Below are 26,014 nucleotides of genomic sequence, written 5' to 3'. Positions count from 1 at the left end.
CCCCTGTTGGGCGCAAAGTTGTCTAAGGAGACAGCGATGGGTCGCATGGCTGGGCCATTCGATTTTCCCCCTTTTTCTAACTTGCGGGTCTCCCCTTTGGGACTTGTCCCAAAAAAGGAGGCTGGCTCTTTTCGGATGATTCATCACTTGTCCTACCCGGCTGGGAGTTCAGTGAATGATGACATTGACAGAGAGTTCAGCAGGGTCCGGTATGCCTCCTTTGATCGGGCTCTGTTGCTGGTTAGACAAGCGGGAGTAGGGGCACTCATGGCAAAATTGGATATTGAATCAGCATTCCGGTTATTGACGATTTCACCTTCCGGGTTGTCAGTTTCAAGGGTCTTATTTTTATGACATGTGCCTTCCCATGGGTTGTGCCATTTCCTGTTCTTATTTCGAAATGTTTGCTTAGTTTTTGGAATGGGTAGTTGTTCAGTTCTCAGGTATTGCGTCAGTTACGCATTATCTCGATGATTTTTTGTTTGTGGGTCCTCGGGAAGGGGTGGAGTGTGCCCAGTTATTGTCGGCGTTCCATGCAGTGGAGCACATGTTTGGTGTGCCGGTGGCGGAGCAGAAGACAGAGAAGCCGCTTACCAGATTGTCGTTTCTTGGTATAGAAATCGACTCGATTTGTATGATTTTCCGCCTGCCCGACGAAAAATTAGTGGTTCTGTTGAGGATGGTAGATCTGGTAAAAGGGGCTAGGAAGGTCCAGCTCAGAACGTTACAGGTGTTGCTTGGTCATCTAGCTTTCGCTTGTCGCGTACTACCTAAGGGGCATGCTTTCTGTCTACGCCTGTCGTTGGCGACGGTTGGTTTCGGGAGTCGGCTCCAGAGGCGGATCGTGAGGGTCTTCGCTGCCCTTCCTACTTATGGGACCTAATTTTGGAGGCTTGATGTCCTTGGTGTCGGACTCCTTGTGAGTCCCTACTTAGAAGGCACACAGGTCGGTATGGGTTGGTTGGTTGGCTTTGGTGGATGGGTCAGTGCGGCTTTCATCTGAGGCGGCCCGGGTGGAGATCACTTTAAGGTATCTGGATGCGTTACTCGCTAATGGTAGGTCTTGTTCGGCGGCAGACAATGCGTTTTTCGGTTTCTTGGATGGAGGGACATCACCAGAGAGTTTTGCTTACAGAGGGTTATGCGAGGTTGGAGGAGTCCGAGAGGTCCGGACAGACGTTGGCCGATCTCCTTCGACTTGCTGGGTCAATTGTTGGCGGCTCTTCGGGCCGTCTGTGTATCACCAGGTGAGTGTCTGCTGTTTCAGGTGGCATTCTCCTTTTGCTTCTTTGGCGCACTTAGGGTGGGGGAGCTGGTGGCCCCTTCCCGGCGGGCGATTCCCCCTTTACTGCTGTCGGATGTCCGCTGGTCTGATATTTTTGTGGACTTGCATATCCGTAGGTCTAAGACGGATCAGTCAGCAAGAGGCATTTGGTTGCGAGTGGGGCGTACTGGTGGGATATTGTGCCCAGTGCGGCTGTTTGGTCAGTATCTGGCTATTCGGCCGTCGTCTGTGGCTGTGCTGGTTCATGCGGATGGGTCTCCGTGGACGCGTTTTCAGTTCGCATCGATGCTGGGTGAGGCGTTGCAGTATTGTGGTCGGTATCCAACCGGTTTCTCTCCTCATTCATTTAGGATCGGAGCAGCCACAGGCTAGTGTTTTGGGATATTCGGGGTCGCAGGTGCAGCGCTTGGGTAGATGGTCATCTCGTAGGTATCAGCTGTACGTGCGGCCTCATTTACTGTAACTTGTCCTCTGTTTTAGGGTGTTCTTCCAGGTATGTTTGGATTGTAGGACACTCTTTCATCTATTGGGCTGCTCGACGGGCAGAGTCATGTTCCTATGGTCGAAATTTGGGGATCCCAGCCGAGTTAGCAAGGGTTCATTGGAGGGGTATCCGGGGTCTGTCAAGGTGCCAAATCTACCCGGAGTGCGTTTCTCTCAGCAGGTTTGTGTCTGGGTCGGTGGTCATTGTAATCCATGCAGGGGGTAATGACCTAGGGAGGGTAAGGACGGTGGATTTAATACACGATGTATGGCGGGACTTGGCTCGGTGCATGACATTATTTGCAGAGTGTTGTTTGGTGTGGTCAGAGATTGCCCCCCATCCGTGCTGGCAAGTCTTGCCGCATGCAAAAGGGTTGGAGAGGGCTAGGCGGAAGTTTAATGTTGCGATTTCGAGGTTTGTTCGATGCCTTGGCGGTGTGTCGGTTCGACACACGGAGTTGGAAGGGGACACCCGGAGTTTAATGAGGGCTGATGGGGTTCATCTGAATCCGATTGGGCTGGATATACTTAACGTGGGTATCCAAGGTGGGATTGAAACGGCGCTGTCTGCGGGGGGCGCGATGCCGACAAATGGAGATCAGGGTCGGCACCGCGGTGGTGGAGGTCCTGGCCAGCGCAAGTAATGCAAGACAAGGCTTTGGGGAGTCGCAGCTGCCAGGGCTGATGGCAGAAGGCAGACTGTACGGACTCTTGGAATTATCCGGTATATCTGTCTGTTGGGTAGTCACCCCAACAGCCGACAGGTGGTGATAAAAGCTGGCTGAGTTGATATGTTGGAATAATAAAGCTGTGGCCGTTGCCCTTATCCAATACTCAGGTGTCTTGTCGTTATTGGGGGGCAACGGGAATGTAAGTGGTCTGCAGTCAAGGGATCCCCTGGACTGTAAGGAAGGGGAGGCATGACTGCTGACACACAGTAAGGGGTGTGGACTTATGGGATACAATTGTGCCAAAATGGGACCGTATAAGTATGTGTGCAAGGGGAGGGTACTCACCATTCCTAGAAAGAAGGCTGGAACAGGTTTTTCCCTTCCCTCCCTCCCTCCCTTCAGGATGATTATGTATGTGGTTCTGTGTTTTGCGGTGTTGTTGTTTCTATTTTCTTTTTGTCACAGCTATGGCGGAGATCCTGGCCAGTGCAAGTAATGCAAGACAAGGCTTTGGGGAGTCGCAGCTGCCAGGGCTGATGGCAGAAGGCAGACTGTACGGACGCTTGGAATTATCCGGTATATCTGTCTGTTGGGTAGTCACCCCAACAGCCGACAGGTGGTGATAAAAGCTGGCTGAGTTGATATGTTGGAATAATAAAGCTGTGGCCGTTGCCCTTATCCAATACTCAGGTGTCTTGTAGTTATTGGGGGGCAACGGGAATGTAAGTGGTCTGCAGTCATGTAAAGGAAGTCTTTTTCAAACCATTTTTATGAATTGAGCAGGGCCCTCAACCCCTCTGTTCCTGAGCGTTCACTTGTCTGGTTACAATTACGTGTCTGTTAGTAAACCCATTGTACAGCGCTACGGAATTTGCTGGCGCTATATAAATAATAAAATAATAATAATGAATGAGGAGCTCCTGATTGGCTTAGACCCCCAACTGACCGGTCTAAGCAAACTAGCAGTTATCCTGCTGAGACTTCCTTTAGAAGAATTTCTGAAAGTGGATGTGGGCGGGACAGAGAGAAATGGCAATGCAGAGCGGACTTTGGGATTTAATTGTTTGTGAACAGTTTAACCCCTTAACGTAAGAGAGTGCCAGGAACTTTCTGGCATCACGAGAACTTAATTTCAATGAAATTGTTATTTGCCTGGAGTGTCCCTTTAATTTCGATTAAGCTGTTCTGGAACGTTCCATTAAAGATTTTAGACAATAAGCATTGTTCAAAAACCCAAAGAAGAAAAGAATATCTAAAACTAGGCTGAGTTGGTTTGTGAATTTTGTTTTTTATGTGGCTGTTTTGCCCTTAGATTACCTTGACCCAAGTTCTCCCAACTAGTGTGTAAACTGTGGGCCTCCACGTTTTCAGAGGAGAGAAGAAATACATATTGTATCTCCTCTTGTCTGTAGTGACAAATCAATGACGGGGTTGTTCATGAGTGCAGTTGGATGTGAAATGTAATTAGGCCTTTCTTTCTCTATAATAGAGTAATTTGAGTCCACACAATAAGGCTGAAATGAGCATTTTTTTTTATTTTAGTTGACAATAGATGGGGAATGCTGGCACGACTTGATATAAATTAGCTATATGTAACATGCCAAGGAAATCCATTTTTTTCAAGACACCAGACTCCAGCGTGTCATCCCCTCTTAGTGCTGTGTCAATTTTCCAGTTGTGTTTTTTTTCCCTCTTACAAGCACGGAAAGTAGTCCGTTTGTACGCAACATGATCAATTATGCTTGATGTTGCTTCATTACTGCACTGTAGATTTCTGCATTAACTCATTACATTTAGACATGCTTTCACACAATAAAGTAAGGTTACAGTGTTATGCACAATTAAATGGGAAAAAGTAGGCATCTGAAAAACAAGTGTGCCAAATATCAGTGTGCATAAGACTATCAACCTGCGTGTAGCTACATGCAATGGCCAATGTCTTTCCTCTATCAGAATTTTGGTATATATCAACAACATGAAGGACAATGAAGACTGTCCGCCTGCAATCCGTGAACAGAGTTAAACAGAGCTTGTTATATTGTAAATCAAAACATTATTAAAGAAACACGCTGAACAGCTAAATCACTACAGCATGCGCAAGTAGTCAGCTGACGTTCTCAGCCAATCAGCTAACTGAATTCCCTGCTTAGGAATTTATGGTCCCCCGCATGAGTAGTAGAGGCACCAGAGGACCCTAGGTAAGACATAAAATTGTTCAAAAACAGTTTGACTGCTTACAGTAAGGGAAAGAGGGGTACCAGGGCACTCCTTACATCGTAACCACTACAATAAGCTGTAAATACGTGATATTTTGTCTATATTCTATGTACCATCTAGGCCAGGGGTGCCCAAATGGTAGATCTCCTGATGTTTTAAAACTACAGCTTCCATGGCGCTTTGTCATTCTAAAGCTATGCAAAGCATCATGGGAGTTGTAGTTCTACCTTTCAGGCACCCCAGACCTAGGCATTCAGTACTGCTAAGAAAGGATGCCCATTACTATGCATGACACCACAAAACCCAGGTTGCGGTTTATTTTCTCGTTTTAATTTATTTTAATTTTTTTTTGCCGTGGGGAGCACTCTTAAAGTAAAGGTTATCAAAACCTGCCATGCAGAAATGGCTAATCCCCTTTCATAACTACAAGGAATACATTAAACTGCTACAACCATGAAAAAAACAAAACAATACATTTAAAAAAAAAAAAAAATCTGTTTCTCTTTAAAATACACCCTTCTCTCTCCTGTTAGGACTACACACCTTATTTGTCTGTTGCAATATTAGCCATCTATCCTAATTCATAAAAGCCAGCTCTCTCTCCTTCCAAGCCATATTCCTTCCTACACCCTCATCAATTCTCCTCTCAAAACCAAACGTTTTTCTGTCTCTTCTTCAGCATCTACCCCCTCTCAATTATCCCCCTCGTGCAGCTGACACATGCGCAGATCAAGTCAGTTCCCCTTTTCGTTCAGTTGCACAGAGAAGGAGGCTGCAGCAAAAGAGCCAAGCTATCACCCAGCTGATCTTCACCTATATACTCAGCCTGGGATAAACAAACCAGACACACAGAGCCTCGCTGGATGTCACAAGGCTCACACATACACAAATTCTGCAAACACTGCACCATAATAGCCAACAACTTCACTCACTGGGATATTTTATGGCTATTGTAAATATTTAGCCACACGCACATCTTGTGACATACTCTAAACTGCAAGCAGCACACCTTCTAACTAACCTAGCACAACAACAACAACACAATACAATACAAAACAACACTGTGACACAGACTCTTACAGCACATACACAGAGTGCCCATATCCCTGCTGGGCACCCCAAATTCCCCAGGAACATGCCTGAGCTCATCAGTGTCAGTGAGTTTATCTCAGAGACCCTGGAGGATCACAGCTCCCCAACCACGTCCTCGTTTACAACCAAGATGGTAAACTGCAGAAACACAGTGTGCACCATAGAAGAGGTAAGTGTGGTGCCAGTATACTGTCCCTTTAATCAACAACGCTTGTAAAGCAGACTTCCTGCAGGGTTGCCCTAACATAAAATATGGGCTTCCCTAGACAAAAATAATAGAACGTTAGGGACATTCTAAATGGAGTTTAGGTTCCAAGTCACCTGCTCTGAATGCAGTGTAATAGTGCTGTGACTTAACCCTTCTAGCGCTGGATCAAACACATTGCCCACCCTTCCCCTTAAATCAGTTCCCACGGGTAGGGGTTAATTGGGATTTGACCATATCAGCATGTAGTATATTTGTGCCTTAATGGTGAATCTGTGTCTGATGAGATATGGTAAATGTATACAGGGGCACTGAGGACCCTATTGAAGCGGTTTGGTTTTGGGATTGAGTGATGGATGGTACTTTACAAAAACTGACACTCTCTCGATTGGCTATTTTAAATTGAAATATCTAAGACTTGGGCAGGGTACAATACTTGTTTTTTAAGGGGGAAGTGTGCTGTTAACATTTTGTATATGTTACTCCTTTTTGTTGACCAGTGAGTTCTATGTTGTATCTTGACTCATCTGTTGGGTAACTCCTTGTTTTGCTCTGCAACTGCTAAGAGTTTTGTAGATGTTATGAATGGTGCTTTGCTAGAAGATTAATCATTTGCCTTCACTGGAATTTTAGATTGTCTCTCTGTGGGTTAAAAGTCTGGTCCCTGGTGATCCATTATAGTAATTGCTGGGGCACCTGTATAATACATTTTTTTTAAAGTGTATTTAGCTGACACCCAGTGAACAAAAAGACTAGTGTGTTCAGAAAATATACATTGCGTTGATGCAGGGTTAAAATTATATTACCAGCCCCTCTTTCATTTAAGAATTTACTGTTTGTTCACAATCTGCTCACTCTATTAAACCAACACAAGATTGTATCACTAATGTTTAAATTGCTGGGGACTGTGTCAAAAATAAGGAAATAAACAGAAGTTCCCTAAATTTAGCCTAGCACTGTCTGTTTTAAAATAACAGAACTAATTAGAGTGCATTTTTATGCATATATAATTAAATTTGACGCATAGTGTCACCTGTTAGCAAAATGCAATTGAGCTCAAAATAATACAAATGTGTGAATGTAATGAGATGACAAAGAGCACATTTAATAAACATGTAAACAGTTTTTTTTCCCCCCCATCAGGGAGGTCTGTATGCTATCACAAAGCAGTGAGATCTTTTGACACTGAAGGGTTAATCCAGTCTTAATAATTTCTAAATGGTTTGTTTTTACAACTCTAAATATTTCGGAATTCATTCATTGAGGGTGAATATAAGCCTGTTATATACTGATGGGTAAAATAAATGTCAACCCGTGGGCTAAAATAATTTTGCATGGTACCAGTCTGTTTTAGCATTTATTGGAGGTGTTCTTGTGATTTGAGTTTGACACCTCTAACAGTAGGTTATATATTTGGAAATCTTGTAAAATCTAAACCTTTTATTATTAGATCATCAGCAGTGAGATGGTATTTGGTACCTAATTAGGCCAGTGGCTGTGGCTAATTTTAGGCTTTATATATTTTTTTTTCTTTTAGGTGTGTATTAAGTGATAATAGGATACAAATGGCTGCAGTTGAACTCTCCTTTGACACAATGTAGGAGATGTATAAAAAGTGGTGCGGCGGTTTTCTCTCCAATTATCAAGCACATTTGTGCCTACTCATTTTACGGTGTGCGCCAGAATTTCGGATTCTATCAGAATGATCAGATAGTTTGCTATGTTGCTAAGCCATTCCTTGTGTGGCGTGGTCACATACAATCTTTGTGCTTTACAAAACAAAGGTATCATGTATACGGTAATTGTGTTTTGATGCCCTGTTTTGTTAAGGGGAATACCAATAATAATAATAATAAAATGTTGGCTGCTGGCTAAAGTATGTTACTGCTTTAAAGGGAACACTTGAATCATTTTAACAATTAGAGCTCATTCCTATTGTAATTAGTGAAAATAGTAAAACTAGTTCGACTTCTTAGCTGGGGTCCACTGGTCCTTGCTCCCTGACACTTTTGACTCAGGAGAGCCCAAAGTAGCTAAGCAGGAACGTCTGTTAGATTATTGACTGAGAACGTCACTTTCAAGCTGTGGACCTATTGCCTTGCTGCTGCTCCACAAATTGATTTTATACTAAGCAGTTACTGGCCAACCAACCTGACATTGTGGTGGTAGACCAGGACCAGAAGACTGCAGTGAAGGTGGGTCTGGCAATACCCAGTGACTATAACACCAGGAAGAAGAAAGAACATGGACTGAAAGAGAAGCTAGAAAGGATGTGGATAGTGAAGACTGTAGTAGTCCCGGTTGTGATAGGAGCACTTGGGGCTGTGGCTTGGGGGAGAGGCTTCAACAGATTCCAGGTGGGACATCTGAGATTGCTGTCCAGAAGAGTGCAGATATAGGAACAGCTAAGATACTGCCCAGAGGGTTGAGGGTTTACTTTCTGTGAATTTAAGGTAGGAAGTAGGAGACTGGGATGCTGGAGAAAAGGTGGCGGGCCTGGCATGAAGCATGCTAGGAAGACACCTCCTCCAGGCCTGTCTTCAATGTAGAAGACCATGCAGTGAGTGCTGCTGCATTGTCCTTAGGACAAAACGAGAATGTCTAATAATGTGCTCCCACTGGTTATGACACACCAGGAAACTAAATTGGAACAGCTGGACAGGACTCTAAAACAAGCACTGTCCTGCTCAGATCGGGATAGTTGGGGGGCCTGTAGGTGTGCTTTAAGGTTCCTGATGCCATCTAACTTGTCTATACATACAGTAAAACAATGATTCTGTTTAGAATCAAACATAAAAATATTCATACCAAAATCATAGCAACAATATAGGCGTTCTTTATTTTGTATACATTGTTCATCTTATCTATGATTAATCTACATTCACACAAACGTCAACATCCATTGAAACATAGAATGGGTTATCTCTTCGTTCTTAAATTATTAGTACTTTATTTTTTTTTTTTTTTTTATTTTTTTAGCTTTCTATGTGGTTTATATCTACTATAAGGGTATTATATATCTCTCTTATTGAGTTTTTTTTTATTAGCATTAAGCCAGATTATTCCTTTTTCCATCTCTAATTGAGTCAGAATTTGGCCCTTTAAATGATGCATATTTGGAATATCTGTTTTTTTCCGATCTTGCAATCAGGAGCTTTGTAGCCATAAGACAATGTATAACTAGTATTTCATTTTTTTTTTTATCTAGCTTGTTTTTGTAAAAAAGCTGTTTCTGGTGAGAAGTTTAGATAAATATTATTTATCTTAGCTATTATTTTATATGTAAGGTCCCATAATGGTTGGATTCTATGGCAGCTCCACCGTATGTGTAACATGGAGCCGTCTAAGTTAAAGCATCTCCAGCAATTAGGAGGATTAGTTTGACATATCTTATTTAATCTCCTTGGAACCATATACCATCTATAGCTGACTTTAATAAAGTTTTCCAGTATATTTAAGCAATGGAGATGTTTTTTAATTTTTTGAAATGCAAGGCACCACGAATTCAAGTCAACTTCGATGTCAAGATCTCTTTCCCATTTTTTTTAAAAGCTGTGGGGATGTTAGGTTGCTTTATAGAATTTAACAAATCAAGTATTAGGGAATATTTCCTTTTCATAGTTTCTACAGATAGAATCTTTCTAAGTAGATTTCCTTTATCCCCATTATATTTTATAAGGTGCATCTTTAGGAAACTCTTAATACGTAAGTAATTAAAAAATTCTCTAGGTGGTAAGGCTAGTCTTGTCTTTAGGGTGGGGTAGTCTTCCAAATGATCATTGTCATATATATCTTTAATACAGATATCAGAGCCATCATACCAGTTTTCCAGACTTATATTATCCATAATATTTTCCACCATTTTCAGAGATATAGTATCTGGGATTAAATCAACTATTCCCAATTTTGTTTTTATAGTATACCATTCATTTATTGTATGAGAAATAATCTTGGATTTAAATTCTGGTATGGTAACCCTTTTACCAATATTTGCCCAGAGTAATGTTTCTAGGTTAGACAACTCCTCTCTATATAGTTCTAATTTATACCACGCTTGTTCTTTACAATCTGCAGCTTGTAGATTTAAGGCATGTGACATCATAATAGCTTGATAAGTATTTATTCTTAATGGGTATCCCAGACCTCCCCGATAGGCTTTATTCGCTAATGTTATTGAGTTGATTCTGGGTTTCTTGCCCCTCCATATAAAGTCTGTAAAACTTCTCTGTATTAAATTTAACCAGTGTAGTGCGATCTTAAGAGGGATCATGCGGAACAGATAGATCCATTTTGGGACTATATAAGCCCTAATCGTATTAATTCTGCCCCACCATGATATTTCATGAAACCTCCATTCCCTAAGCATTCTATTCATTTCTTTTAGTTGATTTAAAAAATTAATTTCCGTTAAACAAGCAACTTCAGATGTTAACAAAATGCCTAAATATGGAAGTTGTGTAATTGACCAGTTGAATGAATAACTTTGTCTTAACGTTTGTAACTGTGATTTCCCTATGTTTATAGTTAAGGCTAATGTTTTATTAATATTAATTTTGAAGTTGGAGACCTCGCCATATAATGTTATCTCCTGCATTAACAGTGGTAGCGAGTGTTCTGGTTCTGTAATAGTCAATATAACATCGTCTGCATATAGACAGATTTTAAGTTGTTCATTTGGGATAGAAATCCCTTTTATACCTATACTTTGTCTAATTGTGCATGCCAAGGGTTCCACTGAAATTACGTATAAAAGCGGTGAGAGTGGACAGCCCTGTCTCGTGCCGTTAAGAATTTTTAACCATTCAGATCTTAAGTCCCTACCTACAATTCTAGCTGACGGCTCCGAGTACAGAGCCTCCACTGCCCCTGTAAACCAACATTCAAAACCCATTTTTAACATGGTTTGTTTTAGAAAATTCCAGCTGACCCTGTCGAAAGCCTTTTCGGCATCAATCGACAGGGTCAGCAGGGGCACACCAGTTGTTTGGGCCCAGTCCATTATCTCTATCATTCTTCTAGTGTTGTTATTGGAATGTCTCCCTGCTACAAAACCTATCTGATCCTTGTGTATAATTTCTGGCAATACTGCTTGGAGTCTATTTGCCAAAATTGCTGAATAAAGTTTAACATCAGCGTTTATTAATGATATTGGACGATAATTTGATAATTCTGTCGGGGATTTGCCCGGTTTTAATATAGGATTAATATGTGCTCTTAGAAAATCTGCTGAAGCATGGCCTACTTTTGATATTTCGTTAAATGTATCTGTTAACACTGGAATAATTTGAAATTTAAAGTTTTTATAAAATTGATTAGTATATCCGTCAGGACCCGGAGCTTTTTGTTTTACTAAATTGTTAATTGCCCATTCTAATTCTTCTGTTGTAAATGGCTTATTTAAATTCCTTTTCTGATCAATTGAGATTTTCGGCATTTTTATCTTTGATAAATATCTTTCCATGGCTGTTATTGGGGGATTTAAGTTTAAATTATATAGTTTGCCATAGAATTTCCTAAATGTCTTGGCTATATCTTCAGGTTTTGTAATATTCTCACCTCCTACTATTATCTTATAAATTTTTCTTTCCAAATGTTGTTTTTAGTCAATTTGTTAACATAGAGTCGACTATGAGAGTTGTTTTTATAATAAAATTTTTCTTTCAATTTTTTTTAAATTTCGTTGAATTCTAGCCTCAATTAGCTTATTTATATTTGTTTCGCAGATCTTAATCTTTTCTAATCTTTCTCTAGAAAAATTACTTTTATTCAAAGTTGATAAATTATACTATTCAATATACATATCTGATAATTTAACCTCTCTTTTTGTTTTATGTTGACTTGCAAACTTAATCCAATACCCTCTTATCACTGTTTTAAATGTACACCAAAGGCATTCTTTAGTGATCTCATCTGTTGAATTCTCTTTAAAAAATAAATCAATCAAGTTGGTCATATGATCGATATTTGACTTTATTTCTAAGAGGCTATCGTCTAGTCTCCATAATGGTGGAATTTTTTTTTATTCCTTCTGCAACTTCGACTAATATTAAATCATGGTCAGACCACGTATTCTCTATTATATTAACTGAGATTAGAGATTTCGAAAAATTTATATTTCCAAGAATCAAATCAATTCTTGCCGCTGAGCCGTCGGGGAAAGATCTGTGAGGATAGTTTTTCTCATTGGGATGCAACAATCTCCAGCAATCAATTAAATCAAATTTATTCACTAATTTGTTCATTTCTTTAGCCTGCTTTGCTAAATTTTGGTTAATTTTTTGATTTATACCCAGCTGTTTATCCATAATGGGGTCAAGTATACAGTTGAAATCCCCCGCTACTACTACTTTCCCTTTTTTCACTTGTTCAATTAATCTCAAGATCTGAGTTAATAACCTGATCGGGTGTTTATTAGTAAGTATACATTTACAAGTGTATACATCACCCCATTTAACAGGCCAACCAAGATTATAAATCTACCTTCCAAATCTGCATTTTGATATTGACACTCAAATACTGTATCCTTAGAAAAAATAATAGATACTCCGCTTTTTTTTTTCTTTTGTTGGGATGCATTATAGATTGTTGGAAATTTTTTAAAGTGCCATAAACGTTTGTTACTTGCTAACCAATGAGTCTCCTGAATAAATCCCACTTTAACATTCTCTCTGGTCATTACATCATATAGAAAGCCTCTTTTAACGTGAGAGTTTAAGCCTTGCGCATTTATGGAAATTAATCTAATCATATATCGTTTTAGATATTAAACTGCTTATGAGTTTAACCCATATCATTCGGACATACTTTATGCATACAATAACATTTATCTTAATCATTACCCAAAAAATACTCGACATTCTCTTGGATAACCGGATGTGATCCAAGGTCTGGGTACCTTCTTGTGTACCCTATGGGGGAAGACAACCCAACCGGCAGAGAAGATAAGATAGAGACTTACAAGTCTCTTTATTTATTTAACTACTCGCTCTAGGTCTGAAAAGGTAAGGGGGAGAGGGAGTTGTTACCTGTTAGAATTGTATCAACTGGTTATAAAATTCAGACCTTTTAATTCCAATTTCTGACTAATTTGTTATTGAAAACGATGAAGAGCAGTATATACTTATTAATACTGTATCTATCAAATATATACAGTTACAAATCGTTTCATTTTGTTAGATCTTTTTCAGTGTATGTTCCCTAAGCTAGAAATTTAAAGACATGTACATCATCTCTCAATTACCAATTAAAGCTTTTATCTACATACTATGTCTCACTTCTTATTTTGTATTTAAGTATCTTATGCAGTCTCAGTATAAAGTTTCAACTCTAGCTTATAAACATGCCATCTGTCTTATTCAATAACTATTGAATACCATATTATACCAAAGGCTCCGTCTACAATTTAATCCTAATTTCTATTTTAAGATTGAAAATAAAAAAATAAAAATATATCCAAACATAAAATCTTATCACACATTCTTAAAACTAAGTTTCATATGTAGATTCAGTGCAAAATCCAATCATTAATTATAAACGTGTCTAAAGAAGAAAAAAAAAACATTCTCCCAATTATTAACTTTAACATTATTTTAAATTTCTTGTGTAGATTTAGTGCATACACTTAACTTTCATAATATCCAAAGCTGCTCTCATACTTAATTGCAAACCAATTCATAGTAAGTGTACTATCAAAGTGTTCTACCATATTTCCGTTTTAGTATCCTTATCTATTAAATAAAAAAATACAAAAAACCTCCTAACTTGTCTATATTTCTATTTGCATTAGCCGATCTGATGTGCAGTTATTGGGAGGTATAAGGTTTAACCCGGGGGGGCTTGGCCATGATGCGACTTGCGCTGTGATTTCTGAGGACAGGTCTGTGGATGTGGTACACGAGAGAACTAGATCGGGTTTGTGGGACAGAACCCTGAATTTGGAACTGTTGGGGAAAGTGGGTGGGGTGGGGGGGAGGTGTATGAAATGCAACATTATTATTATACATATATATATATATATATATATATATATATATATATATATTTTTTTTGTTTTTTTTGTTTTATGCAAGTATAAACATTGCTTATTTTCAATATTTAAAACGTAAAAGCTCATTTACACTGAAGAATGACACCAATGCCTAAGCCATGGTAAAATTGCCGCTCATGGGTTTAACATATGGTGATATTATTCAGTATATACATTATACTTGTAACTAGGGTCAGTGAAATTGTTTTGCAAGTTTTTTTTCTGTTTTATCAAGTTTCTTTTGCATGAGCGGAAAGTTGTGTCATTCTGGTAAAGACATGCTTGTGATGGATAGATAAACATGACAGGCTTCTGTATGTGCAACTATTGTTTCATAAAACATGTGATTTTTGTAATTTATATATTTTTTTGCATATTTTTCTCATAAATAAGCTAGACTTATTGAGGCGATGTTTAAAAGAATGCAATCAAACTTATTTACTATAGCTGGAATTGTTGTTAATTTAATATTAATTTCAGATCTTAGACCACAGACCGCTGAGGCGGGGAAAAAAATGTCACCTACATTTTTAGTTCAACTATTTTTGTCCTGAAATGTTAAATTCACTTTTAATTTCTGACAAACTACACTTTAGTAAATAATCCTGTAAACGTTAACATGAAAACTCAGGCCTTACAGAGTAATATGAGACCAAAACCACTGTTTTCCTTGTTTCTTGGGTAAATATACCGAGAGGGTAATTAATTAATTAAATTGAGAACTACTGGGAATCAGAGTGAATTCAAAGTGATTTTCAAACTTAGCTGAACTCTAGAAATGATCCAAGTCGGCCATGTTTCCAGATTGACTGCTTTGGTCTTAAATTCTCGCTTTTGTGAATAGCCCTGTTGTTCTTTTAAAATTAGTTTTGCAACTTCATGACATATATTGGATGAATGACATATATAGGATATTGGATGAACCGTCAGCGGCGCAACTTGCCTCTCTCAACAACACAAAGAGTATGACTGCACACCAGGGTGCCTGACAGCCTCCCGGATGGCTCTACTCGCCACACAGAACACAAAGTGCTACTGAAGTGCTCTATGCATGATCCTAGTGCCCTTGGCACAGAGAAAGCACATCTAATGCTGGCTGGGGACAGTTCCAGGAGGCAGGAGATCGAAATGTTTCAGTAATTTCCACATTCCACCCCTTTTCATGCCCCCCTATCATACATTCATGCCGCCATCATTACAAAACCTTTCTGAAAAAAATAAAATAAAATAAATTACGCCACATATCTGACGATGACCGTTGGCTGAACTAGTTCTCATGACTTAAGGAAACACTGTCTTTTCAATAGCAATGTTATTTATGTTACCCAAGTTGTGTTACTATACAAATGGAGGATTGTTTTCTCGGATTATGGATGTCTTCTCTCTTTCTTATTTCCAATTAAAAATGTAAAGACATAAAACAAATGTTGTAATAAAAAAAAAAAAAAAATATATATATATATATATATATATATATATAATTTTTTTTGTTTTGTTTTTGCAAACACTACATTTTTACCCCAAAAGTAGAAACTTTTTTTTAATGTATCCCCTCTGAAAATAAGCATGTATATAAGTTAAAATTAGCAATCTTTTTTTTTTTTTTGTTTCTTTTAGTCGCAAATGATAAAGGGAGAACATAGTTACCAGAACCAATACAGCCTAATGTAGTAGTTCTGTCCCTGCATTGCTGCCCAAGTCCACCTCTGGTGGCTGTCACTCAGACAGCCACTAGAGGGACTTCCTGGATAAGATCCTGCAGTCATTGCAGATTATACGTTCAGCAACCACTGAATGCTCCCCTTAGAGATTCATTGATGCAATATGTCTCTGAGGAGATGCTGATGGGTGCAGAACGAAGATTTGCCGTACATGCACACTAGCCTCCCAATGCTTCCATATCGTGAAGCATTGGATTAGCTCGGATCATCAATGTTGATTATCTTGGCCAGGGAGCCATGAACATGCGGGTAGGGGAAGAACATCTAATTAGTAGAACACTATAGCATTGGGAATAAATGTTTGTATTCCTTACACCATACTGTTCCTTTAAAACATATATGCATTTAATCAGATGATGAAGTGGCATGTACTATAGATACGTGCTATGTCAATATTTCCCGATCAAAATGTCACCATGTTTCCGTGGAAGGTATGCAGCTACTGTGCATTACGGCTTATGTTTACATATCATTGATGCAGAGAACCGTGTCTAAATGTAGATACGGTCTGTCTATGACTTCAATAGCAATTAACCGTTACTATATGCTATATTACCATATAGCCCCTATTACTTCTTCTGCCAATTGGATGGGGCACACACTGTGGCTTTAAGCAGTTATTAACCTGATCCGCTGTCCAGTGTCTGCTCACAGCAATGAGTATGAAACAGCTGCATGCAATTTTAACATTTACTTCAATCATAGAGGTGAACATCCCTATAATGAATAATATCCATCAAATTAGCATGGCATTCAGGCTTGAGCTATTCAAGAGATGTTATTGTAACTGACAACACTGCAGCTTTGGGGCCTGTAATGCCAAATACAGTCTTCGTGCACAGTGATCAGAGTTTGCTGCATCTTCCTGATGGCATGCACTAGCTGCAGGCTAGACGTCTTTGCTGCCTTCTATCATGCGATAGAACAGGCGTAGGCAACCTTCAGCACTCCAGATGTTGTAGACTACATCCCCCTTAGTGCTCTTACACCCATAATGCTTGCAATGCATCATTGGAGGTGTAGTCCAAAACATCTGGAGTGCCGAAGGTTGCCTATGCCTGCGATAGAATGTTGGTCAGAAGATGTTACCAGCCAAATCTGGATTAGCAAAAATAGGACAATTTCTGATTGTGGTACTCCTAACACTCGAGTAGTGTTAGATATTGGCATGTATTGTATGCTACAGAAATTCCTTAAGGTATCATATGCTCTGGCATTTTACATTGGGGGGAAAAAAAAATAATTCAATTTTTTTTATTTTTATATGCATACATAGATGTATAATAATCAGGAGGTTTGGTCTGTGACACTGGAACACTTGACCTCTTGAAAATGTATCTTAGCTGGCTGTGTAGTCATATTATTTTTTTTTTTTTTTTAATGAAGTCAAAAAAATCACTTATCAGCTAAGCTTGCTGATATAACCATATGTCTTTGAAATACCAGAGTAGCAAGACTCTGAATGTAGAATGTGGGATTGCGGAATATCGGTTCCAAAATGGGGATGTGTCAATGAACGGTGTTATACATTGAGTAAATTTATTTGTGTCTGACATATATATACATATACAAGTCTGCAGCTGCTACCTCTGCCCCGGTTTGCCTGTGAAACTGTCTGCTGTCTCCCAATATCAGAGAAGTGGTAGCCTGATCCAATCACAGTGCTTTCCCATAGGATTGGCTGAGACTGTCAAAGAGGCAGATCAGAAGCAGAGCCAGTGCAAGTAAAACACAGCCCTGGCCAATCAGCATCTCCTCATAGAGATGAATTGAATCAATGAATCTCTATGAGGAAAGTTCAGTGTCTGCATGCAGAGGGAGGAGACACTGAATGTTTGGATGCATTTTAGGCAGTCATGACCCAGGAAGGATCTCTAACAGCCATCCGAGGAGTGACCAGTGAAGTTATCACTAGGCTGTAATGTAAACACTGCATTTTCTCTGAAAAGACAGTGTTTACAGCAAAAAGCCTGAAGGGAATGATTCTACTCAGCAGAACAAATTCAATGAGCTGTAGTTGTCCTGGTGACTTTTTATTTTCTTTATAAGGGTAACAGGATTACAATCCCAGTTTAAATCTAAAACCAAAATTGTTGCCTGCACAATATTGCAATTCTCAATTTACAGTTAAATATCAGTTTGGTTTTTTTTTTTTTTTTTTTTTTAAATTCTTTATTTTTCGTGCCATAGAAATACAACATTGGCTTCAATTATGTCAAAATGCAATTAGTAGTTTTGTACTTTAGTTTGTCTTATGACGTGAGAAAATGGCTTTACATTTTTATATTAAACAGGGTTATACAACGTACATTAGGAAGAGGTTTCAACAAGTTGTGTACTGAGAGTTGTGCGTTGTGGGGTGTTACAAGAGGGTAGGTAGATGTTCGAGAGGTAAGGCTCAGTGTTGGTAGGTAGGTATTCAGTTTACTGTAGGTTTGTCACTGAGGGGAATAGGGGCCAAGTGATTAAGGGGTTTAGTAAGCCCTGTTAGTCTAGGGGGTTAGTACCCTGATGGATCCGTGTGTTCCCACTTGTGTATGCACTTGGTTCGATTAGTACCCCTAACCTATGGGGGGTAGCGGGGGGGGGGAGGGGTATCTCGCCTGGTAGTGTTACTACTAGTGCTAAAGGAGCTTGTGTGATGGGCTCCTGGCTTGGTTTATGAGGTGTTGGTAAAGTAACAAGTAAACAAACATTAACATCATATGTGTATACATCATAGGTATTGATAACTGGGGCAGTAGCTGCCACGGTAAGTTTCAGGTGTCAGTCCGTGTCGATATGGCCCTCCCGACCGTCAGGTCGTGGGTTGATTTTCGTTTGCCGCTCTTGGGGTGAATGGTCTGGTTGTGGCGGGATCCCCGAACTTTGTAGAGGTGGGTCTCGTTGGAGCGGAAGATGGTGTCTGTAGTCCCAGGACTGTGAGGAGTGGTGGTGCCTCGGAGAGAGAGGTGAGGGTGTGAGTTTGTCCTTGGTGGGACACCATGAGAGTTCCTGGAGCTCCCCATCGGTACTGTACGCCAGCTGCTCTCAGTTGTGTGGTGAGCGGTGCTAGGGTTTTGCGCCATTGTAGGGTCGATCTTGTCAGATCTTGGTAAAAGGTCAGTTGTGCTTCTTCGAATGGCAGTGGCGTTTTGCCCTTTAGCGCGGCCATGATGCGACCCCTGTCCTGGGATGTAGTGCAGCGCAGTATGACGTCTCGGTCTGTATTTTGTGAGGCCCTGGACGGGGCTGAGATTCTATACACTCCGTCCATTGCTACCTTCTTTGCAACGGCCTGAGGTAGGATGCTTGCCAACAACCGTCTCACATAATGAGGCAATTCGTCGGGTGAGATAGTGGCTGGTATGCCACGGATTTTTACGTTGTTGCGTCTGTGTTTGTCCTCTAGTGAGGTGAGCTGCAGGGCTAGTGCTTGGTGGGATTTGGTAAGCTGTTGCACCTCTGTATGTACCTGGGAGAGGTCAGCTTTGATGTCCACTATGTCCTCTTCAGTGGCCCTCACTCTGTCAGTCGTGTTTTGCATGTCAGCTCTCAATATTGCTAGTTCAGCTGCTAGTACCTTGTGGAAGTCTTGAAGCAGAATTTTCAGGTCGTGTTTGGTTGTGGGACTGGTGTCCTCTGCAGTGTCTGTGGGCATTTGAGGTGTGGGGAGTGTTTTGCCCCTCTCCAGTTGGTCCCGTTGTTCGGGTGCATCGGCCTGTGTGTCGACCTGGGTGCTTACCGTGGGCGCCATCTTTGGCGGCGCTTGTTTCTGGAGCAGGGCTCCTATGTCTTGGTGAGCAGCCGGGGGGTGTTGTTTCTGAGAGCGTCGGCCCATGGCTGGCATCTGAGCTACCGGTTCGGGTTCCGGTGGTGAGCCGGGCAGGTAAGCTTCGTCCCAGCTGTCGTATGTGCCGCTTAGGAGGGTCCCCCAGTCCGGGGTCTCACGCGTGGTGTAGGCCCCGTGCCTGCGTCTCCGCCTCGGCGCGTTTTTGTGGAGGAAGAAGGGCATTAATCGGTGCGGGTGTATCTTCTGTGCTTGTTGCCGGTTGTTAGGTGTGCGGATGGGGTGTATGGGCTTTGATTTAGGCGAGATTTTAGTAAGTCAGCCGGAGCTGTCTGATTTTGCGTCCATGCAGCTCCGCTGCTGGCTCCGCCCCCCCAGTTTGTTTTGTTTTTATTTCGGTAGCACTGCAAGAGTGATTAAAATGCAAGTCCATTTGTCAATGTCAGACCTCTCAACAGTCCTGATTTCAACAGAACAGTATCAATTTTGGGGTCCTATTCCCAAGGAACTGTACCCGGTAAGCACAGAGCAAGCACCTCATTAGATGTGCACAGGTTTTGTAGTGGGCACTGGGACCATGCAGGAAGCAATCCAGCAGCGCTCCCTGCATGGTCCTGAAAGCTAAGGGCCAGACAGACAACTTGTCAGTGGACAGGCCTGTCCGGCAAGCCCATTATGAGCGTCGCTAGTGATGCAGGTTGCATCACTGGTGATGCCTCTTCGAGACCCTGCCCACCACATCCTTATTCCATTCTTCCAATTATTGGGAGGTATGCAATGCCATGGCAGACCTTTCAGGTGAGTTCTACTCACAGTTCACCTTGCTGCTTTCACCTTAAAGGAACACTATGGGATCAGGGACACAAACATATATTCCTGACCCTACAATGTTAAAACCACCATTTAGGTGGCTTGCCCCCCTTAGAAAGGGCCTGCTGGCGCTGGCTTCCCCCAATCCGCCCCCTTGGTGACCTCTTCAGAATTTACAATTTGTAGCCAATCCAATGCTTTTCCATAGGGCATTGGAGTGACTGAAATCTGCAAGGAGGTGGGATGAGGGCGGGGTCAAATGCAGTTTTGGCCAATCAGCACCTCCTCCTAGAAATGCAATGAATTAATGCATCTCTATAAGGAAAATTCAGTGTCTCCTTGCAGAGCGTGGAGACGCTGAACGACAGTCAGAAGATCATATTGTGATGTCACAAGTAGGTTTTTTTTTTTTGTTTGCTTTTTAAGGCATTCTATGTAGTGGAAGAGTCTTAAAAAGTGTCGAATGCACCACAAAGTTATCCAGTGAATTAGTGAAGTCTTTTGACATTGAAGCTATATATTGGTACGTACACACCTTCTATAAACACACCTCCACACTGTCCCTATATAGGAAGGACAGCTTCCAATTTAGGCCAAAATCCTTCTGTTCCTATTATCTGTCCTAATGTCCCTCTTTTCCAGGAGCTCCAGATTGTTGGGTTTTCTGAATTTTATACCAGAGCTACACAGACCTAAAACTCCTAGTTATTTGTCTTTATTTTTTTAAATGTTTTTTTAATTCTTTATTTTCCGTGCATTTAGTTTGTAACAAAACATACTTGTGTTGCCTTATTAGCTTAGGCAAATTAAAGAAAGGCATTGTCAGTAACATAGTACAAAGATTATCAATACGTTTTACATGTGAATATCGATAGGAACGAGTAGGTAACAAGCATATTGTATTTGTCTTTCAGGTAAACAGTCGTAGGGGCTCGCGTGTGTCCATGTAGTCAGGGAGAGCTTAGTAGAATTGTGTATGCACTTTTTCTTTTTTTTTTTTTTTCTGTGAGTCGAGTGTGTCTATGGTGTTGGTGCCCATAGGGTGATTTGGGTGTAGTGAAATAGGTCGAGTGCATAGGTGGTAGTAGGGTCTCTGGAGTGGTTGGAGGGCATAAGTGGTTAGTTTTATCGCTCATTGCGGTTTGGGTTGGCGTGTATGCCTCGGTGTGGGCCTGGTGTTTGTCGGTGCCTTAGTGTAGGTTGTATGTCGGGTATGTTATACGTGGAATGGTGAGTAGTTTCAACCCTTAACCTGAGAGGGTCGCGGGGGGGGGGGGGGGGGTCACGTCACGGTCTATGTAGGGGGAGACATTAATAAACTTGGAGTGTAGAGAGATCTTTAGAGTGAGTTTAGATAGTAGGAGAACAGCAGGGCATGGAAATTAGTGGTAGACATTTTATGTGGTATTCAGGTCCCTGCCTCCTGTCTCTTGTTGCCCATGGGGAAGAATGGAACAGTTCTCTCTGGGTCCCATGAGTGGGGGGCTGGTGTTGTTCGCGGTGTTGAGGAATTCTGTGTAAGTCCTACTTTTTGGAGAAGTGCAGGGGCCTCCGAGAGTGAAGTGAGTTTTAGGACCTCTGTTCCGCTGATGACAACCAGTGTTCTTGGTAACAGCCATCTGTGCTCTACTTTTCCTTTCCGCAGTTGTTCCGTTACTTTGCTCAAGGATTTTCTCCAGAGCAGGGTGCTCCTCGTGATATCTTGGTAAAAAGTGAGTTGTGAGGCTTCGAAGGTGTCTTGTCTCTCACCGCTGCTAGTATGCAACGTTTGTCTGTCATTGAGTGGCATCGGACTATGACATCTCTTGAAGCCGATGCAGGTGCCCTTTTGGCCTTGTTGATGCGGAAATGGCTGTCAAATTCCAGCTTTTTAGCTTGTGTGTGTGGCAGGATTGTTGCCGTGTGCCTCCTTCAGTATTATGGTAATTCTGATGGTCCGACTGTGTCAGGAATTCCCCGAATTTTAATATGTGAGTTATTTGTCTTTAAACTACAATGAACGTGTTTAGAAATCCGTCTGTGTAACTAAGATGCATTGTTCTTGTTCTAAAGGACATGAATTGTTAAAAGTTGGTCAACCATAATTTATTGGAACAACCCACCCCCACCTACACCTCTAAAATAAGTGTCCCTCTTTGTCCATGTTGGGAGGTGTGTGTATATATACGCCATTGCAAAGAATGTGCCCAGAAAACCTTCTACAAGAATAAGCAGTCTAATAAGAAGCACTCAATAAAATCTATATCTTCTAAGTTTTCTTATGACTAATATCAAGTTTAACAAGAGTGGCATAGAAAGATATATATGTCCGCAGTTACACGCAGGTTAATCTGAGCCTGAGTTTTTACAACCATAACATGTGCTTTGTTGACTTCCAAGATTGAGTTATGAAGGACAACAATAGATATACAACCGTTTGTGTAGCAAAAGCCATAGTTTAATGTATTAATCAATAAGAAACACTGTCTTGTCAACCAGAACATGCCTCTATAATAATAATAATAATAATAATACAAAAAGCTCAACAAAAGAACAGAATCCAGAGCACTCTACACCTCCTAGTGTACATTAACCTTTGGTCAAAGACAAATGGCCTCCATGTAACAATAGTTCTGTCTCCAGACTGGAAATTGATTGCTACATAAATCAGGCACTGTTCAGTACTTTGTTTTTTTTGAAAATGGACTAAAAGAAACAATCATAGCTGTAATTATAGGTTACCGGCAATAATTATTTTATTACATTTTTGTGGCAACAAACAGGGAATTTATTTTGAGCAAGCGTGAGACGTGCAACATTTTCTTCCAAAAAAAACAAGTGCTTATCTTGTCATTTCTTTATGCGTATCGTCTATAACATCTTTTTGACCCCATCAGTGACTACTAAAGGGAACACGCACAGTAAGTTGTCAACAAATTAATCATCACAGATCACTTGCACAACAAAGTTTTTGGTCCCATGCCATTCATTACACTACCAGCGCCTATCATTTAATGTATAGCACTTGTCAATCGTTTTTATTTTGTAAAAGTAGTGTTTGCATCCCTATTCCATCCAGATAACACTGATAAAATATTCTTCTGTTCAACATCATTGAACCCAGATCAACCATTTGTGCCGAGTATTAAAGTTCTGTTTCGAGATTCACTTGTTTTTGTCTGTCCTGCGTATATTGATATTGCGTACAGGTGTCTTGGACAGTTGTTTTATTCCACATTGGGAGTTACATGTGTCCTCTTTTTCAACAAGCTTGTTTATCCAATTCAATCTTTGTAGGCCTAAAACATGAGGACCACTGAACCCAGACCACTTAATTAAGATGAAGTGGTCTTGGTGACTATAGTGTTACTTTAAGACATTACTTGTAAATTATAATCCGTGTCTTCAGGTGGAATAAGTTATCCGGAAGTTCTAAGATAGAGTAGAAGCAGTCATATTTGGAGGCCAAAACCTTACATAGTGCTGCGCCCTTATCCAGTCATTCTGCAGCACTTAATTACTTTAGTCTTCAGCTATTCTATTGTCTATTCCACTCTAATCTTAACAGCTGGAGATACCTATGTCACAAATAACTGCATGGGGGTCGTTGGTATCATTGTTATTGAAGGTTAATGATGCAGAGTGCCCTGCACCCTGTCTGCCTGTTCAATGTTGCTTTAAGACTGTCTCATGAATGTGACATCAAAACAGTAATTTTACCTAAAATTTACCTTTACCTTTGTGGTCCATCCTTCATACAACTTGTGGGTGCAGCTTGCCCTTGACGGCATTCCCTCACATTTCTCCTCTAGCTCTGGACAGAGCTTGAGCCAGTTTGACTGAACTACTTATCCATTTAAACTCTGTTTGAATAAGCAAAATAATCCCCCAAAAATGTACTGGTCATTGAGAGATCTAACTCTCAATCCGTAAGAAAGTCTACTCAAATGGCGTCTTACCTTTTATTATTATTATTATTATTATTATTATTATTATTAATAAAAATTGACTTTGTTACATCCCCTAGCTGTCAATTAAACTGGTCCTGTACTTCCTGGTTACTTAATGGGTAGCTCAATGGAGCTAAACTCAGAAGGCAGCAATTGCCCAGCACTTGTTTCGGAAAGACTACTCATTGAGCTGCATTGGGGAATCTGTGATTGGTCTGGGCGGGTGAAGAAGGGAAGGGTGTGCAAAGGCTGCCGACAAGATAACTGAAGTTTTTTTGCGAGCTATTTTCTTATATACACCCAATGAAAAAATGTAATGCATTCATGCTTTCATTGGGGGTCTATCTACTAAACAATGATTTAAAAACATGTTTTTTTTTTTTTTATTTGGACAGTGGAGTGTCCCTTTAATGCCATAAAGGTGTGAGCACATAATTGCATATGATATAAAACATCAAGCTATGCATCGGTGTAGGGACCATAGAAAATCTGGGTTGGTGTTTTTTTTTTTTTTTTTGATAAACCCAGACCCATGTATCATCTTAAATTCTGCACCAGATTTTCCGATTGCCTCCCATCCACTTCCCCACCACCCTAGTTTATACACCCATGAAGTTAGACGATCTATATGAAATATGAGTGCATACTCGTGACAAAACCCCTATTTTGCCTTCCCAAGAGCCATTCGCCTCCTCAGTTCGTGAAGTTGTTTAAACTTTGGTTCTCTTATCCTCCTACCATTAGGGATTATAAAGCACCGAACACCGACCAACCCCTGGCTCATTAAAGTCAAAGAAACTGCAAGAATTGAAGTACTCTCTCTGTGTGGCACAAAAGCAGGCAGCGGGACTTGGTCGTTGAGTGTCTGGTACTCCGAGGCGCGAACAACTGTAAAACTATGCGAAAGCTTGCTTCTGTTCGCGGCAAGCCAGGAGAGCGCTGTTCAGTAGGTTTGTTTGGATTGACCTCACGAACAAACGCTACCAATGAGCCAGGGGAACCTCTGAGAAAAGAGAAGGGGTGTTGGGCCATGGGACAGGAGTTTCAATAGCACTGAACACATGCCACTAAGAAAGGGTATGGTGCATTGAGCCCATATCACAGTCAGACGAGCGGAACATTGCCCCCTGTTGGCCGAATGCTCAACTTGGTTTCACAGTCAGGTTTTTTGCCCTGTTGTGGGCCTTCGAAGAATGGCAGAGTCATGGCAAGTGGCCAATCTTGTCTTGAATTAAAACTATTCTGATCAGACAGTATTTTTTTTGATCATGCTAATTTTAAAGGAACATTAAGGGAACCCAGACCTCTCCATATCAGTGCAGTGGTCCACTGCAGTGCAGAACCCAGCAGTGTACAGCAATACAGTGTTTTAGACTGTGCCACGTTTACATTGTAGGGTTAAATCTACCTCTAGTGATTGTCTGATAGCAGCATTTAAATAGGGAGAGCTGGCCGCACTTGCATACCTCCGATTAGAGATCATCACACGGGTGATGTCCACTTGGATGCTGACCTTGCTGGAGAAGTCCTAGGACTGGAGAGGAGGTGAGTAATCATTCTTTAATTTACATTTTTTTAAATCCGAAAGGCGGTGGATAAGAGAAGCAATAGTCCCGAAATAACAACTGTTAATTTTGGGTGTACAGGTTCCCTTTAAATCGGCTCCAAGTGCATTGAGTACATAATACATGACAGAGATACATAATACATTCAATGTAAAATTTCAAGATATAGTCACCTTACCTTATCTCCAGCTTTGTAGGTGTTACCCTTCTGTAACACCATCCTCTTGTCTGCTGTCTTTCC

The 26,014-nt window shown here is 40.8% G+C and overlaps 1 protein-coding gene across 1 annotated transcript in view; it reads left to right on the top strand.

The window, feature by feature from the left end:
* Positions 1–5,405: 5,405 nt before the first annotated feature.
* Positions 5,406–26,014, top strand: part of LOC134611655 (arf-GAP with SH3 domain, ANK repeat and PH domain-containing protein 2-like) — a 173,827-nt gene continuing 153,218 nt past the window's right edge. The window contains exon 1 of the mRNA XM_063455760.1: positions 5,406–5,917. Coding sequence (XP_063311830.1) covers positions 5,792–5,917 — 126 coding nt within the window. The 5' untranslated portion in view covers positions 5,406–5,791. The remainder of the gene's footprint in view (positions 5,918–26,014) is intronic.

Source organism: Pelobates fuscus, chromosome 5 (assembly GCF_036172605.1).
Source record: "Pelobates fuscus isolate aPelFus1 chromosome 5, aPelFus1.pri, whole genome shotgun sequence".
Lineage (NCBI taxonomy): Eukaryota > Metazoa > Chordata > Amphibia > Anura > Pelobatidae > Pelobates > Pelobates fuscus.
Note: the sequence above shows the minus strand (reverse complement) of the source record. Positions and strands in the feature narration are given on the sequence as shown.